Raw genomic sequence first — 15,035 nt, forward strand, 5'->3', positions numbered from 1 at the left:
CATTAGACAATTATGATAGTGCCAATGACCTTAGCTGGGACCCTCAGCGAGAATTCATGCAGTTCCTGTGGGAAAACCATGATGATTCCCCTGCGGAGGATGAGCCAGAACTAGTCACTCCCCCTGCCAGCCAAAGAAGGAGGAAACGCAAAATGGACATGGTGGTGATGGTAGATCCTTCAGAGGATCTTTACCCTAATTTGAGCCTGAAGTCAACAGAGGTCATATCAGATGAAGATAGTCAAGCAGACCCAGTACCCATCAACAAATTACGAAAATTAAGGAAACGTTCAAAACCACAATCACCCACAGGGAAGAAAGCACAGCATCCCAATGGAACTGCTGAGTCTGTCCAACTTAAGTACAGTGTCCCAGTCAGAAATCTCCATGAAAAAAGCAGGCTTGTCTCACCGAAGAGGAATCCATCAACAGACTCATGTTCAGAGGAGGAGCCACTGTTTTTCCCATGTACAAAATGCACCATTCATTTCAAAGAGAAAAGTCACTTACAGCGGCATATGAGATGTCACCCAGATCCACCCAGTCAGATCAGCATGCCAAAGCCTTTTATTTGCAAAGAGTGTGGACAGTCTTTTCGCAATAGCAACACACTTTTGCGGCATATGACCATACATGAGGAGAGAAGAGAGAGGCTAATAGAGGAGATTAAGGGGATGAATGACTTGAAGGATGAAGGTAAAAACGCTAGGTTACAGTGCCCTCAGTGCAACTTTGGGACCAATTGTGCAAATACTTTTGTACAGCACGCAAAGACTCATGAGAAAGACAAGTGGTACTATGACTGTGAGAAGTGTAACTTCTTGGCTGCATCTATGTTTGAACTTGAGAGACATATGAGCAAAGAGCATAGCGTTTGCAAAGATCAGGAGGAGACAGAGAAGCACAGTATATTTATGCCATGCAATGACGAAACACCTATTTCTTTCTCCTGTACCATTTGTTCCTACAGCACCACAAGTAAGAACATCTTCAAAAATCACATAGGGCTTCGTCATCATCAGTCATATGCAGAATATGAAGCTTTGCAGAATACCGAAACAATTGCAGAATCAACTTCTAAGCAACATTCACTAAGTTGTAAAGCCCCGTTAGTAGATTCATGCTCTTCGGCATTAACATCTAAATTCTGTAGAGAAAATTCACCTTGTGAACCTAATGATATTTCAGATTTATTCAAAAAGGACAAAATTGTAAATAGAGTACGAAAAGACGTCAAATCTCAGATAACCGAGTCAAAACTTGACAAATCAATAAATATTCTCTTGTCTCGTCAAAAAAGACGCGATGAAACTCTGCAAGAGGAAAAACCTGATGTCACCACCGAACTTTCTGTTTTCCAAGATGTTAATGGTGACATTAATGATGGTGATTTCAAAGGGCTATTGGCAGTACCTTCTGAAAATTCCAATTGTTCTTCAAATGGACACAAACGTTTTTCATTTTCCAAGCTGGACAAAAGGGTATCAAATTCTGGCTATGATGCCAATAAACACAACAGTAAGGATGTTGCTAGACAGGTCTTTGAACAGAAGGTTGGAAAGAAGTACCCTTCCAAAAGAAAAATGTCCACCCCTTATCGCAATGCTGTTGACCAAGAGTCCTGCTTTATCATATCCAGATATATGCCAAGTCCAAAGAGGCAAAACATGGTGGAAGACATGGAGGACAGCGATGAAAAGGAAGCTTTGCCGTTAAGTGACTCCAAATTATATACCAGTTCCCAACTTCTTGACAAAACTGAAATTAAGCAAGAGACCTCAGACATTGGTAGTACTTTCAGCAGAAGAATGTCAGTAAGGGGGACATCTGAGGGCTCATTGGACAAAGTTTTGATCTTGAAAACTGGGAGCAATTGTCAACAAAAGCCCGTTGTCAAAGAAGAACGCATAGAAACACAGGTGTTCGAACAGACCTTTGAGTCCAGCTCAGTGCAATATAATAACTTCACTGATGCTGATTTGTCTACCTTAGACATGGAGCGAAAGACCTGCCCTTACTGTCCTGCAGTTTTTGAGTCAGGTGTGGGATTATCCAATCATGTAAGAGGACATCTGCACAGGGTTGGACTGAGTTACAATGCACGTCATGTGGTACCACCAGAACAAGTGGCTTCTCAAGACAAGAGGCCTCGAATTCGGCGCAGGATGGCAGCAATCAGGCGATTAAAAAAGGGTACAGCAATTTTACCATCTGTCTTTCTTTAGGTTAAACTCACATTTGTCAATGCTTTGCTGGAATGCTTTGTAAAGTTAAAATAATATTCTGTCATTCTTTGTTTTAGCATTTAGGTTGGAATCTTCTGGGTCTGTAAGCTCTCATTCCTGTCCATTATGTGGAGACTCTTTTGATAACAAGACTGGACAGTCTAACCACATACGAGGCCATCTGAAACGCCTTGGTAAATCCATCTCAACCAAGAACAAGTCCCCCCTATGTTTGCTTCGGGAACTGATGCGCGACAAGAAGGAGTTCCAGAGGGCACTCCAGATTGTAGGCAGGAAGCGTAAGCCCTCACAAGGCCTCAAGGCCATTGCAAAGCAGGCTGGTGTGGACTGTCTGTCATCTCCATCTGTTGGAATTTCAAAACGTAATCCCATTCAGAACCTCTACAATGATGCCAAATCGGTGCTGCCCACTTTTTCATTATTGCCAGAGGCATCTTCAAAGAAGCAGGTAGAGAATAAGTTGGAAGTTAAAGGTTCTCTCTCGAGTGCCTTGATAGGAATTTTGAAGAAGAGGAAGTGTCAAGACGACAAGTTGAGGACTTCTCAAACATCAAGAAATGCTTTTGCAGGTCCTTCCACAAGCGCACACAGTACAGGATCAAGAGCTACCACAACACTGCCAAACTCAACATCTGGTAAGACATATTATTGGACAGTGCAACCATGACTGGCTTCTGCTAAATGTGTACATCTGTATGTCTACATGATTAACCACTGATGAGATTTGGTCTTTTAATTGACAGAGAAAGGGGAATTTAACAGAAAGGTGTGTGTCCATTGCAATGCAACCTTTCACAGTGGAGTTAGCTTGTCCAATCACTTGCGGGCATATGCAAAAAGGAAAAGGACTGCATTACTTGAAGGAACAAGTAAGTGTCTTTTCATCAGTATTGGAAGGAAATCCTAGTTAATGGATTTCTCTGCAATGCCATGGAGCTGCAATATAAAACTACAGAGGGTACAATTTCTGGGGAAATTGTAGGGTGTGCTTGCTTGCATCGGTTGCAGGTGGGTCCGTTTATTAACTGTAATTTTTACAACTGATATTTCTGTATATTTTATATAAAAATGCCTACTTATTATTTATGAAGATTGCATAGATTTAAAACCATAGCCTACATTTGTTGCTGCTCATGTACAATTCAAAATACAAAAAGTGAAGTGTAGCATGTCCCTGTACTTACTGTATGTCGCTCTGGATACGGGCGTCTGCTAAATGACTAAATGTAAATGTAGAATTAACCTAACTATATGACTTAAACGTCACCTTAAGTTTTTCCCTTGTACAGTAGTGATATTAATTCATTAAGAACAACCTTTGAAACAAGCTATTCTAAGTAACAACGTTGTCGTAGTTATGCGTCGTTGCTGACGTTGTGACATTGCGCTTGCACTGATTCCCTTTGGCGAAAAAAGTTAATTTAAACTTAAACTGTGCAACGGAACTTAAATACAAACACAAGCAACGCAATCGCAAACAAGACAAACCTTTTGACACTGGCCTTGTCTATGTAGCGCAAATATTGAGGGATCCTTATGGGTGGGAAAAGAATAAAAATAATAATATATATGTGAGAGAACAAAGGTTGTGCCCTTGCCGAAGGCAGAGCACACCCAATTATAACTCTCTTAATTATTGATCTCTGTGATTTCAGCATTTGACTGTAAACAAAGGAGGCAAAGGTCTAGGCCAGGTTCCAAGAAGAAGATATCTCCTGTGCCACACACACCTGAGGAGATGTATAGACTCACATGCAGGTATTGCGGTCTCTTTTTATATAAGCTGGATATACTCTTGGCATTGAATGTTTCTGCAAACTGTTATATGAGTGTTGGGAAGTGCTTGTGATAAAGATTACACTGTTTAATAAGCATCGTACTGATCGGTGTGAAAAATATATTTTTACATATAAAAATATATATTAAAGAAGAAGCCAAATGTTGCGATGTCCATTTAGTGTACATTACCATGTCTCAACCTATTGTAACTTATGATTATTTTGTGGGCAAATTATGACATCCATTATTTATTTTTTTGAACATAATACATTGTAGACTTACTGCTCAAATTTCTGTTGTCATACAGGTTCTGTGACCTAGTCTTCCAGGGTCCCTTGTCGGTCCAGGAGGACTGGATAAAGCATCTCCAGAGGCACATCATGAACACTAGTGTTCCACACACTGGTGCTAGCATGGTGGAGGTCACCTCCTTGCCCAAGGACCCCCCCTCTCCTACCACTGACCAACAGAACCTCCCACTGACCACCCACACTGCCTCCTAAGCCATTGGGACCTTTTAAACTTACTCACTAAATTGTATGTGCGTGTATGTACCTTGGATGTTATTTCATCAGTTTTTACATTTTATAATTGAGCCCTACAGACAAGGAACCCTACATGCGCACTTTCATTCTCTTTATTAGCTATAACACTCGAGGTCAAATCAGACATGAAATGTACAGTACATTGTCAACAATGTTAACCCTTGTGTTATCTTCGGGTCATTCTGACCCATCAGTCATTGTGACCCACCGTCGTATTGCGACAAATTTACCGCATTCAAAGACAAAGTGAAGCATTTTCTTTTAACAGCTAGGCTGTCTCAGACCCCCCACATTGCGATGGTTAAAAGAAAATTATTTTAATTTGTTTTTGTATTGGGTAAACACAACGATGGTTCGTTATGAACCTTTGGGTCATGTGACCCGAAGGCAGCACGAGGGTTAAGTATAATTTACATTGACTTTAAATAAAGAATTGTCTTTCCACCAAATGTGTTTCAAAAAAGCACACATAGTAAGGATTCAACATTGGGTCGGTAAAATGTGATATACCAATCCTTTTACAAATGCATTTTAATGTTGGGACATTGTTACACACTTGCATCTTTTGAATATGATTTGAAGTGGGCAGACTATTATAACATGTTAATGCAGTAACGTAGTGTAAAACCCATTTTTGACAAAGACAACTTTTACCTCAAATTTCTCATGAGTCTTTGTTCATTTGGTCTAGCCTGGGAGAATTCATTTCCTTGTTTAAATATTCACATTTTTACTATACATAGAAACTAAATGTGACTAATACAATCTTGTTTGTATTTTGAAATGTGTTCGAACTATGACCATTTGTGGTTTCTTGGATAGGGGATCCCTACAAAAAAAAAAGACTAATCTACCTGAAAGTTGACAATACTGTATACAGCCAAGCTGGAAGGTTATGACGAGAACAAAAAGAGCAACAGATATATGCCAGGTTACGATGGAAATAGTTTGTTGCAATAACCGTTATCTGCATTATTTCAACTATACAGTTTGTGTTCAGTCAACTTTTGCTCACTATGCAGTCATAACATTGATGACTGTGGCCCTTCATCAAGAACTGTCATCTATATTTAATGTTTTTGACTGTTCAAAAAATTATGTTGTGTTAAATAATTTATGTTTAAATGTATATCATACAAATATGATGCTGAAAAACTTTTTGTGACGTTCTGAATGATAAAACAAAGCTTATGGCTCATTGATTTACTGTTTCATCTGTTAACCCTTAAACCGGAGCTATATTATAAATGCATAAAAGTAATAACATTTGTTATTCAAGACAATAGTCAATATGACAAGGTACTTGAGATAACAATTTCAAATTTAACTCTCACAAAGCACAGAAAACTGCACATCACATTGACATCTGAAATGTTGTCCATTTTGTCCGTTTCCAGAATCTTTTTGATAATCAGCTGTAAGAGGGTTCATGTTTGTTTCCTCATATGGATCTTGTTCACTCCCACTATTCAAACGGATCTTGACCCTGTTTCAAACATTTACATTTAGTCAACAAAACTTGTTACATCAGAGTGTGTGTAATATGTAGAAGGAATTCATTCACCTACCTCAAGGAATTTAGCATACTGATGTGTCAGTTGTTTCATCATGGTTTTAGCCTTAGTGAGGCAATCATCTTTCTGCTTCACTTTAAACACCTTAAGTGGAAAACAAAGTTTGCAGATAGTATCATGATGTATACTTAATAACTACATGTCTTCACAAGATCAGAATTCAAACCAAAACACAATCCAAGACCATAAATACATGTTGTAATCCATTTCAGCAAAGACTGAATTAATTCTTGACCAATATTACGATTATGTGGTACGCTACTACGGTGGGAGCATCCAAAATGTCTCTCCTACCGTTTTGTTCCTCAAATGTTCCTGAGAGTTGATGTGATTTTGTAAGGAGGACACAGACATGGATATGTAAACTTTACATGGTCCACAGTGGAGCATCTCCACTTTTCTTATGTGGTCTTTCTTAAATAATGCTGAGGACACAAGAATGTAATATGTAAGAAACCAACTCCATTCTCAGATAATGACCCAGTTGATTACATGGACACAAAATGAATAAATAGGGGCATACAGGCATCTCTCAAACATGTTTTAAAGGAAATATTTATTCACAAAAAAGAAAAGAACTACAGTACAATCCAAAGTGCCAGCATCCATCACTTGATCACCTTTCCGGACTTTGTGCAGCATGGACTCCTATATTGGGAAGATAGGCAACATCAAAACTGGTACTTTCAATACCTTATAGTGGAGAGAACTAGCTGACTTGTTTTCCGTACCTGTAAAAACGCAATGGCCATGTCATCATACTTGTTCTGCAACTGGATATGCTCAAGGGTCTCCCAGTGACTCCTGCACTCTAAATGCTCCTCAAGGGATTTAGCTTCAGACAGCTCAACCTCACACAGATCACAGGAAAAGGGACTGCTGAAACAGAAACAAGAAGAAGAGACCTGTTCAGTCGGTGCAATTGCCTATAACCAGTTGTCTATAGTAAATGATGACAGATTTGGATTTGAGATAAGTGTTGTGACCTCTCAATCACTTCAGAGGGGCCTCTACTCCTCTTTCTTGAGACTTTTAAAGGAGTGTTGCTCTGGTCCCCACCTAAAAATGAAACAGGCATACATTTAGAAATGTTACATACCAACTCCCTTTTCTGTGCAGAATGTTCAAATGTATTTACCCAAGTATTACTTATAAACAAAGCACCAGGACCTGAGAGGACTTTGAAGGTACATCTTGTTTATCTGTCCAAATATGTTTGATCGTGGATATGGTTGACATTTTACCTGTAGCACCAAATCCTGATTGATGCTGATAGTCAACCTCTAATCTGGGTGGAGGATCAGTGGCTCTCTGTGGGTAAAACCATCACAGGTTAAATAGGGCACATAGCTAATTGCTTTACCAACCTGGTCATAGGGGTTTATAATTCAAGCAGTAACTGAGGTTTCAGGTTGAACGCTTTATAGACAACAGGATTGCTATCATCATAGCTATGTCTAAAGTCCCTTTGGCAATCTTAATTAAGTACAACTTTACTGTACTGAAACGATCATATTACTCAAGCAGAATATTCGTAAGTATTGCTCCGAAACAGAATAGTATCTGCAGGGGAGGCATCAACTAGTACCTTCCTCTCACCTCGATGTCAGGGATGACGGCAGAGGAGGTTTCTACCCCGTTCACTCCTCGTCCCCCATAAACATTCTGGGGGAAAAGTGGGGCCCCTGGCGTGGCCCTTGGCTGGGTTGAGGGGCCATGGCCATGGCTTGACTGGTCTGGTCTGGAGCCAGTCCTCGAGTATGTGGAGTCCCAAAGAAAGTTTTCATGACGTCCTCTGCTTAACGGAGTGCCTTCATAGCCATGTCTGTAATGACCTCGCTTACTGATATTTCGATGTTCCTCATTACCCTCCGATTCAGATTCTGAAGAGCCAGGTTCATATGGGTCGTAAAGCTCACCCCTGGGGAAATGATAAGGGCATCAAAGCGTGTATTCAACCCACTCTCTAGTGTACTCTTATCACTTTATAGACAATGTGCTCCTTTAAAACGAATAAAAACAAAGACTATGTTACCAAATGTTGTGTAGAACTAGATAAGTACACAACATACAGGTAAGTTCCATACCTTTCAGGGCTGTTATTGTTCTGGGAGTTAAAGGACGATGGGTTAAAGGTTGGGTGTCTTGTGGAATGAATATAAGCAGAGCTTGTAGCTGTTCTATTGAATCAAGAAAAGGAAGAGAAGCATATCCGTGTTCTTTGACAATTGTTAATTATATAAATAACTGGACAATTATGTTTCTAGCGTAGCCAACTGGATAGTGTGTTTGAGGGACATGCCTACTGTTCCTCCGCGGTATACAAAGCTTGCTAGTCCTACAATTATTTGTTGTTGTTTAATGGTCTCAAATGATCTAGCTCGTTAGCACAAGACTGATTGTCAACAACAGACCCAAATAAAAGTACTCTAGCAAGCTATAACATTATTCATACGTGTAGCACTAGCGAACCACTGTATAAGAAGATACGCTTTTGTACACTGTACACACATACAGCTAGCTTTCTTTAGTACCTTTCAGGGGCATACCGATCGGATGAATCGACCCCCTTCGGTGGCCCATAAAAGGAGTCGTGATTTCGGCGAATCATTGTAATTCACAGTTAGAGTTGAATAGACTAAATGTACATTCTGAAGTTAGGCCTACTTAAGTGAAGTAAGCTTCCAACCCTGCTTAGGAACTACTAGATCAAATGACAACAGTACATTATCAAGCTTGAGCTCCAGTGCACTGTCAAGGCAGCCTTAATAAGGATCTAATTTCCGGTATTTTGGGGGTTTAAAACATTTCAAAATAAATGTCACGAGACTAAATCGATGCATGCATGGTTATATTTACTACAGCCTCAATTGATATTGACTGGTGTTGAAAAACGTTGAAAAACTCGCTTTTGTGTACCCTAAATGTGGTGTAAATGATCTTACAAATATACAGTGCCAGTGGGGTTCAAAAGTCTGAAAGCACGCTGTCATTGATGCATAAAAAGGGGGATTCCAAATACAAAAATGTTCTGAAATTCATATTTTCAAAGATTCAACTTTTCACTCAAATTGTTAAACTGATATTATCATTTGTAATTAAAAGGAAATGTGTGTATTAGGCCTACATTCGAAACAAATGCAAAATAGAACAATTTAGACTTATGATCTTAGACTTTTAGACCCTACTGTATATCGTATTGTGTATTTGAGTTTATTCTTTCTAATTATTTCTATTATTTCAGATCGTTTCTTTGGATATGCTCTAATTCTGAAGTCGAATTCCCCAAACCGGAAATGCTATCGAGGCTTTTCTTGGAACAAACAACAAAGCTAAAAGGAACTTTGAAGCGGTCTCCTATTCTGGATAGTACGACTACTGCCACCTATTGTTTAGGAGTGTACTTTCTCAAATGGACCCGATGTCAAGTTACATTACAAAGACCTGCAGTATAGGGGATTATCACGCTTCCGGGTTTCATGGGCGGGATTTGTCAACTTTGTGCATGTCCACTTCCGGCGCAGTTCAACAATGGCTGAAACGAAGGCTAGATGTCACTGCTCTGTTCCACTTTGTAAATCGAACAAACAACGCCAACCCTACTTAAATTTCCATGGATTCCCGACTGAATTGAGTCTAAGGAAGAAGTGGATTAAAGCGGTTCGCCGGGATGAGGGGCCAAACTTTAAAATAAAACAAGGTAGCACGTTTGTTTGTAGCCGGCACTTTAGTGAATCAGACTACACTAACGCTACAGGTAGTGCTAGCAGGCTAGCGTTACCTGACGTGGCTAACTTTACCAACCGAGGTCGCATCAAGCGTCTGCAAATCGGTTCTGTGCCCTCCCGTTTCCAGTGGAACAACTGGGGACTGCCAAGAAGGGAGTCTGCTTATAAAAGAGCATCAACTCGCTTAGGCCATGACGTTTGTCCAGCCCTTCCTCTGGAGCAGCCCCTACCATGTGAGGAAGAGGCGATGGAGGAGGTCGCAGCTTCGGTGTTGATGACAGAACATGATTACGGTTCTGCTCTTAAACCAGGTATGTCAGTGTTTGCCGGTGTTCTGAAATGTTGGACTACCTCCTCATGATGACCTACCAGCTTCATCACAAGTACAAACATTGCATTTTATATCTTACTTGATTAAACGTAAAGGTGAATATTGAGCTATAAAAAGCTATTTCATGTAGCTTTAGAGGTCCAAAAAACTTCCAATATGCAAGTCACAGACAAAATCTGGGTCAGATGTTTTAATTTTTTCTCTCCTCTCATACAGGTGCACTGGATGCTGCTGCTGCACACATACAGCAACTGGAAGACAAAATCAAGGAGCTGACAACAGAGCTGTCACAGCTGAAAGTGGGTGAAGTGCATTTTCACCGATTTTGTGTCTCAGACAAGGACATCCTTTTTTACACAAGATTCACGTCAAGATATGTTTTTTGTCACTTCTGGGAGGCAATTCAACCATCTGCCTCCATGGTGGTTTATTGGTCGAAAGCTCAGAAAAAGGGACAAACATTTGAACCCATTTCTCCCAGTCCAACGCGTAGGCTGCAACTGGTTGATGAGTTTTTTCTTTTCTGCTGCAGAGTTGCTGCAGGCCTGCAAGAGAAGGTGCTGGCTGACATGTTTCAGGTCAGTGTGTCCACTGTCTCCCGTGTTGTTATAACGTGGGCCAACTACCTTTACCTGCTCCTTGGCTCCCTTCCCATCTGGATGAGTAAACAGCAAGTCAAGAACACCATGCCAAGCAAATTTGTGCAGTACAGTCCAGATGTTCGGGTAATCATCGACTGCACCGAGGTGCGATGCCAGAATCCATCATCCCTCACTCTCCAGTCTGAGGTTTTCTCATCGTACAAAAACACGACAACCTTGAAGGGATTAATTGGGATTGCCCCATGTAGTGCTGTGACTTTTGTGTCAAGTCTCTTCACCGGCTCCATCTCTGACCGAGAGCTGACTGAACAAAGTGGACTGCTGGACTTACTGGAGCCAGGAGATGGCTGCATGGCAGACAAGGGTTTCACCATCGAGAAGCTGCTAGCTGACCGTGGGGCAATGCTGATTATACCACCCTTCAAGATGACAGGTAGGCATGAAAGGAATGAACATTTCAAATTAAAACTGTGACCAAAATGATAATCATTAAGGTGTGCAGACAAATGTTTAAAAAAGTACTGAGGCACTCACTGAAATAATAGAAATGAACTTATTTCATCTCTAACCACAGCGCAGTTCACCAAAGAGGATGCTCTAAAAACACAAGCAATCGCCCGACTTCGAATCCTCGTGGAAAGAGCAATACGCAGAGTCAAGGAATATCGCATCTGGGAACACACTCTCCCTCTAACCTTGTCTGGGACAGTCAACCAGCTGTGGACCGTCTGCTGTGTGATGACCAACTTCCAGGGACCACTTGATTTAAAAGGCTACATCCCTGTTGAATAGTGTTTCCCCCGATCACATGCATTCAACTGTATACTGAATACATTGTATATATTGAATGAGATGTATATAATGAATGAGAAGTCATTCATCTATAATCAATTGTAAAGGTCAGTCCATCCTGAAAGTATTCAAATAATGTAAATATGTAAATAATGTACTCAGAAAAAGGGAATTAATAAAATCTTTTATTCATTCATTTCCTTTATTCATTCAGTTCATTTCACTTTCTGCTGAAGATACACATTCATATATGTACCAAAGAAGTACAGGTCCACCTTCTTTTTCATCTCTTTTATCATTTCATCATCCCTCCAGACCCTTTCGACTGTTAAGTCTCCCTCAGTATCTGTTATAAAATCGCACCAACTCAATCCAGTTACTGCCAGTTGGCCTTGAACCTGCCAGTGGTATTTATGATTCTGCTTCAGTTTTGCCTGACCATTCACAATTTTTACATGTCCTGCCTCAGAAATGCTGGAGATGTCTGGGCACTTAACTTCAGCAAGCCCAAAACACGGAATGGCACTAGGGTCATATACCCTCGCATCGGGGCTAGCCCCGATGTGAGGAGCATCGGGATGGATAACAAATCCACAGCGTGAGACATTTACATTGAAATGTTTTGAATATTGTTCCAGCACCTGTGGCTCGCGTTCAAGGCCCCTTTTCATGGCGGGAGTCTGGTGTACTCCCTTAAGTATCCGCCCTGCCAGGGTCTGACCAGAAGACGGCCCTTTCACATGGCTAACCTCATAGAACCTACTAGCTGTCACTCTAGGCTTGCGTAAAGCTTGCCATAATGGGCACTCAGACTGCTCACGTGTCTGCTCCTCTCTCTCAGCTGCCATCTCGTGTGTCACAGTTAAGCTGTCCAAATGGAGAAACTGTTGGGAGTTTGGGTCAACGTTTGGAAAAGTAGTGGGAAATGTTGACCCCTCTAAAGGCAGTTTAGGGAATGTTGGTGCACCTGGGTGTTGGACATAATTTCCGCGTTTGACCACAGGAGGACACTGGTAGGACAGGGGTGAACCTCGCGGCACAGGTCCGAACCTGGAGTCGACCATGGAGAGTTGAGACAAGCCATGCAGCACTGAGGATATTAGTGGTTGCGGCCTGAGGTTTTTCAGTCCTTCCCCAAGAGACAAGACTTGCGGGTCTGGGAGGGATCCTGAAATGTAAAATTAAAAACAGTAAGTGTTAAATTATCCACACATCTCGTCTTTCTGGAGAATTGCTCACTGCTGTTACACTACTGTGTGTTATATTTGCTACATAATTATGTGTATAAAAGTGGCAAGATACAATTATGTATTATACGGCAGCCAACAGTATGATATTAGTTACAGTAACATTACCTGTGTATGCTTGATAGAGTGTTGATTTGCATACACTCCTGGCAGATGGCTTTGGTCTCCTAACAACCAAGTCCTGAACCGGCTCTGCATGGATCCCCTGGGAATGATATTAACAAGTAGCCATGATTGTAATAGTATCTTGCTTGTAATGGTGTAAACACTATGCTCGCGGTAGCCACACAGAGTGGCACCGCTTCCAATTCACTCCCATGTTAACCAATGTAGCCAGACGTACAGCTGCGCTGCACCGCTTTGAATAGACTTCCAGTCTATTTTTCAGCTGCCCCGTGTGCCACGCTTCGCTCCGCGAACAGTGTGTCCCAGGCGTAACGTTTGGGATACACTGCTCGTGGAGTTAAGGGTGGCACTTGGGGCAGCTCACGCCACGGCTGAAAAATAGACTGGAATTCTATTCAATGCGGTGCAGCTCCGCGCGGCTACAATGTTACCTTTGTCCTTGGTCGATGCCATGTTTGCAGAGAGCTTGTGCAGGCCACAGGTGGTGGTACAGCTCTCACCTGCAGAACAAGAGATAGAAAAGCAAACCGGGATGTGCTTGTTAACAATCAAAGGTAGACCTCTAGAACCAGTGTCACTCCAATCAACCTGCCCATGTTAACATCCCAGACCACAGCCCTCACCTGCAACATGCTGTAATGGGCACTCTGGAACAACAAGGCCACTAGATGGTTGCACAGAACCTTGCCTGCTGTACAGCTGCATGAGGTTTCTTGAAGTTCGGCTGCATCAGCTTGGAAAACAATCTACATTAAAGACAACACTAATAATGTTAGTTGCTAAAGTTAAACTAAAATGAAAATCTTGTTGCAAATGATACAGAAATGTAAGAAAGAGCATTACAATTAACCAAAAATCCTAGGAAATCTGCAACCGCAGTCTAGGAAATCTGCAACCGCAGTAGAGTAGTTAACCCCTTACACCATTAACTTGCTGGATTCAACAAAAAGGATATTAAAGAATTTAAATGCAAAGTTACATTATCATGATATATATTGATATTTGCATACCGTACGTATGTCACAAATCACATGGCTGTTGACTGACTTGATGTAAACAGGCAACAGTGGAAGGGGTTACATTTCTTGCCATTATGCCTTAGCTTCTTAAAATAACCTTCAAATAATGGGGCTGTTCTCGCTTCTTCATCGACCTGTAACACCTAGACCTGACAGCCACCGCCCTGTCAATGATGTTGGACACTGGTGGACAAAATAATTAATGCATATACTGTGGATTTTTCATTCTAGCAAAAGGGACACTCCTATGCTGACGTTAGCTAGCTGACACTGACAGAGGCTAACGTTCTTCCTATCAGAATACAAATTAAAAGGGTGAATTGACTCAGCCTCATTTAAAGGTGAATAATCTTACTTTACTTGGATTTAACGTAGGTTAAACACATTATAACCATACGAACATCTGAGCTGACGCCAAACTGACGTTAGCATAAGCTAACCTACCTAGCTAATGTTATGTTAGCTAGCTAGCTAGTAGCCACTCACCTTCGTAGTCGTAGATGAAGTTCTCGAAAAAGAAACTGTATCCCTTGTCCACTTTGGAGCGGGCTGTGATGGAGTGTTGTTCAGTTAGTCGATGTACGTCAGAAAAAGTTATTTTGGGTAAATTTACCAGGGATGCAGTATAAGTTAACTTATAATCGTCCATCATAGGTTCGCCAGAGTGATGAGTGATCCACCGGAAGTGGCAGTGCACAAAGATCACTGAATGCGGAAGTACTACGTATCAGCGTGATAATGGCCTATTCTTCCATATTGTTCCAATACTCACTTTAGACATGCTTTCAAAGGAAAAAAAACCTTTGAACCGCAGGCAGTGTTGGTAAGTGTAACTGGACTCCAAATCATTTTTTGTTTTAGTTAAATCCTTGTTGTTAATACTCACGCACGGCTAAAAATCTTTGGAAAAGTGGTAAATGTTGAATAATTATAAGTATATACAGGTTATTTTGCTACTAGTGGTTAAAAGCGTTTTTGTTTAATTTTGTGATGCATGAGGGCCTATTCGAGTAACTCTGACACTGTGTTTCATAATTAGCCATGTT

The 15,035-nt window shown here is 41.0% G+C and overlaps 4 protein-coding genes across 8 annotated transcripts in view; 2 read left to right on the forward strand and 2 right to left on the reverse strand.

Annotated features, from left to right (window-relative positions):
* The window catches only part of znf644a (zinc finger protein 644a), a 5,122-nt gene extending 585 nt beyond the window's left edge, over positions 1 to 4,537 (forward strand). Inside the window, exons 2-6 of the mRNA XM_062481498.1 lie at positions 7 to 2,193; positions 2,303 to 2,881; positions 2,990 to 3,115; positions 3,902 to 4,004; positions 4,333 to 4,537. Coding sequence (XP_062337482.1) covers positions 7 to 2,193; positions 2,303 to 2,881; positions 2,990 to 3,115; positions 3,902 to 4,004; positions 4,333 to 4,528 — 3,191 coding nt within the window. The 3' untranslated portion in view covers positions 4,529 to 4,537. The remainder of the gene's footprint in view (positions 1 to 6; positions 2,194 to 2,302; positions 2,882 to 2,989; positions 3,116 to 3,901; positions 4,005 to 4,332) is intronic.
* A 110-nt stretch (positions 4,538 to 4,647) lies between these two features.
* znf326 (zinc finger protein 326) lies at positions 4,648 to 8,915 on the reverse strand. Of its 4 annotated transcripts, none has more exons than XR_009932385.1 (11): positions 8,679 to 8,914; positions 8,232 to 8,324; positions 7,744 to 8,065; positions 7,389 to 7,455; positions 7,131 to 7,203; positions 6,876 to 7,020; positions 6,732 to 6,792; positions 6,439 to 6,569; positions 6,139 to 6,228; positions 4,985 to 6,056; positions 4,648 to 4,740 (listed from the first exon to the last, which is right to left on the reverse strand). XR_009932385.1 is itself a non-coding variant. In XM_062480834.1 (10 exons), the coding sequence occupies exons 1-10, from the start codon at positions 8,753 to 8,755 to the stop codon at positions 6,036 to 6,038; spliced, it is 1,083 nt and encodes a 360-aa protein (XP_062336818.1). In that variant the 5' UTR covers positions 8,756 to 8,914; the 3' UTR covers positions 4,845 to 6,035. The 4 variants fall into 4 exon arrangements, 1 of the variants encoding a protein (XP_062336818.1); XR_009932384.1 differs by having other exon boundaries at positions 6,876 to 7,023; XR_009932386.1 differs by having other exon boundaries at positions 4,653 to 4,740; positions 6,876 to 7,023; positions 8,694 to 8,915.
* Positions 8,916 to 10,416: 1,501 nt separating this feature from the next.
* Positions 10,417 to 11,737, forward strand: LOC134036085 (uncharacterized). Of its 2 annotated transcripts, XM_062480837.1 has the most exons (3): positions 10,417 to 10,502; positions 10,736 to 11,238; positions 11,380 to 11,737. In XM_062480837.1, the coding sequence occupies exons 2-3, from the start codon at positions 10,773 to 10,775 to the stop codon at positions 11,595 to 11,597; spliced, it is 684 nt and encodes a 227-aa protein (XP_062336821.1). In that variant the 5' UTR covers positions 10,417 to 10,502; positions 10,736 to 10,772; the 3' UTR covers positions 11,598 to 11,737. The 2 variants fall into 2 exon arrangements, with proteins under 2 accessions (XP_062336821.1, XP_062336820.1); XM_062480836.1 differs by lacking the exon at positions 10,417 to 10,502 and having other exon boundaries at positions 10,539 to 11,238.
* A 66-nt stretch (positions 11,738 to 11,803) lies between these two features.
* On the reverse strand, positions 11,804 to 14,727 carry LOC134036082 (uncharacterized). The gene is made up of 5 exons (XM_062480833.1): positions 14,476 to 14,727; positions 13,594 to 13,716; positions 13,402 to 13,470; positions 12,953 to 13,049; positions 11,804 to 12,765 (listed from the first exon to the last, which is right to left on the reverse strand). Exons 2-5 carry the CDS (start codon positions 13,600 to 13,602, stop codon positions 11,813 to 11,815), a joined length of 1,128 nt encoding a protein of 375 aa, XP_062336817.1. The 5' UTR covers positions 13,603 to 13,716; positions 14,476 to 14,727; the 3' UTR covers positions 11,804 to 11,812.
* Positions 14,728 to 15,035: the final 308 nt, after the last annotated feature.

The sequence above is a fragment of the Osmerus eperlanus genome, chromosome 16 (genome assembly GCF_963692335.1).
Source record: "Osmerus eperlanus chromosome 16, fOsmEpe2.1, whole genome shotgun sequence".
Taxonomy (NCBI): domain Eukaryota; kingdom Metazoa; phylum Chordata; class Actinopteri; order Osmeriformes; family Osmeridae; genus Osmerus; species Osmerus eperlanus.

Coding starts and splice junctions, on each gene's coding strand:
- znf326 (XM_062480834.1), bottom strand. CDS start 8,755: ATGATTCGCCGAAATCACGACTCCTTTTATGGGCCACCGAAGGGGGTC. Junction 7,456..7,743: donor CCGTCATCCCTGACATCGAG/GTGAGAGGAAGG, acceptor TTTTACCCACAG/AGAGCCACTGATCCTCCACC. Junction 7,204..7,388: donor ATCAGGATTTGGTGCTACAG/GTAAAATGTCAA, acceptor TTTCATTTTTAG/GTGGGGACCAGAGCAACACT.
- LOC134036082 (XM_062480833.1), bottom strand. Junction 13,050..13,401: donor GGCATCGACCAAGGACAAAG/GTAACATTGTAG, acceptor TATCATTCCCAG/GGGATCCATGCAGAGCCGGT. Junction 12,766..12,952: donor ACTCTATCAAGCATACACAG/GTAATGTTACTG, acceptor TTTACATTTCAG/GATCCCTCCCAGACCCGCAA.
- LOC134036085 (XM_062480836.1), top strand. CDS start 10,623: ATGGTGGTTTATTGGTCGAAAGCTCAGAAAAAGGGACAAACATTTGAA. Junction 11,239..11,379: donor ACCACCCTTCAAGATGACAG/GTAGGCATGAAA, acceptor CTCTAACCACAG/CGCAGTTCACCAAAGAGGAT.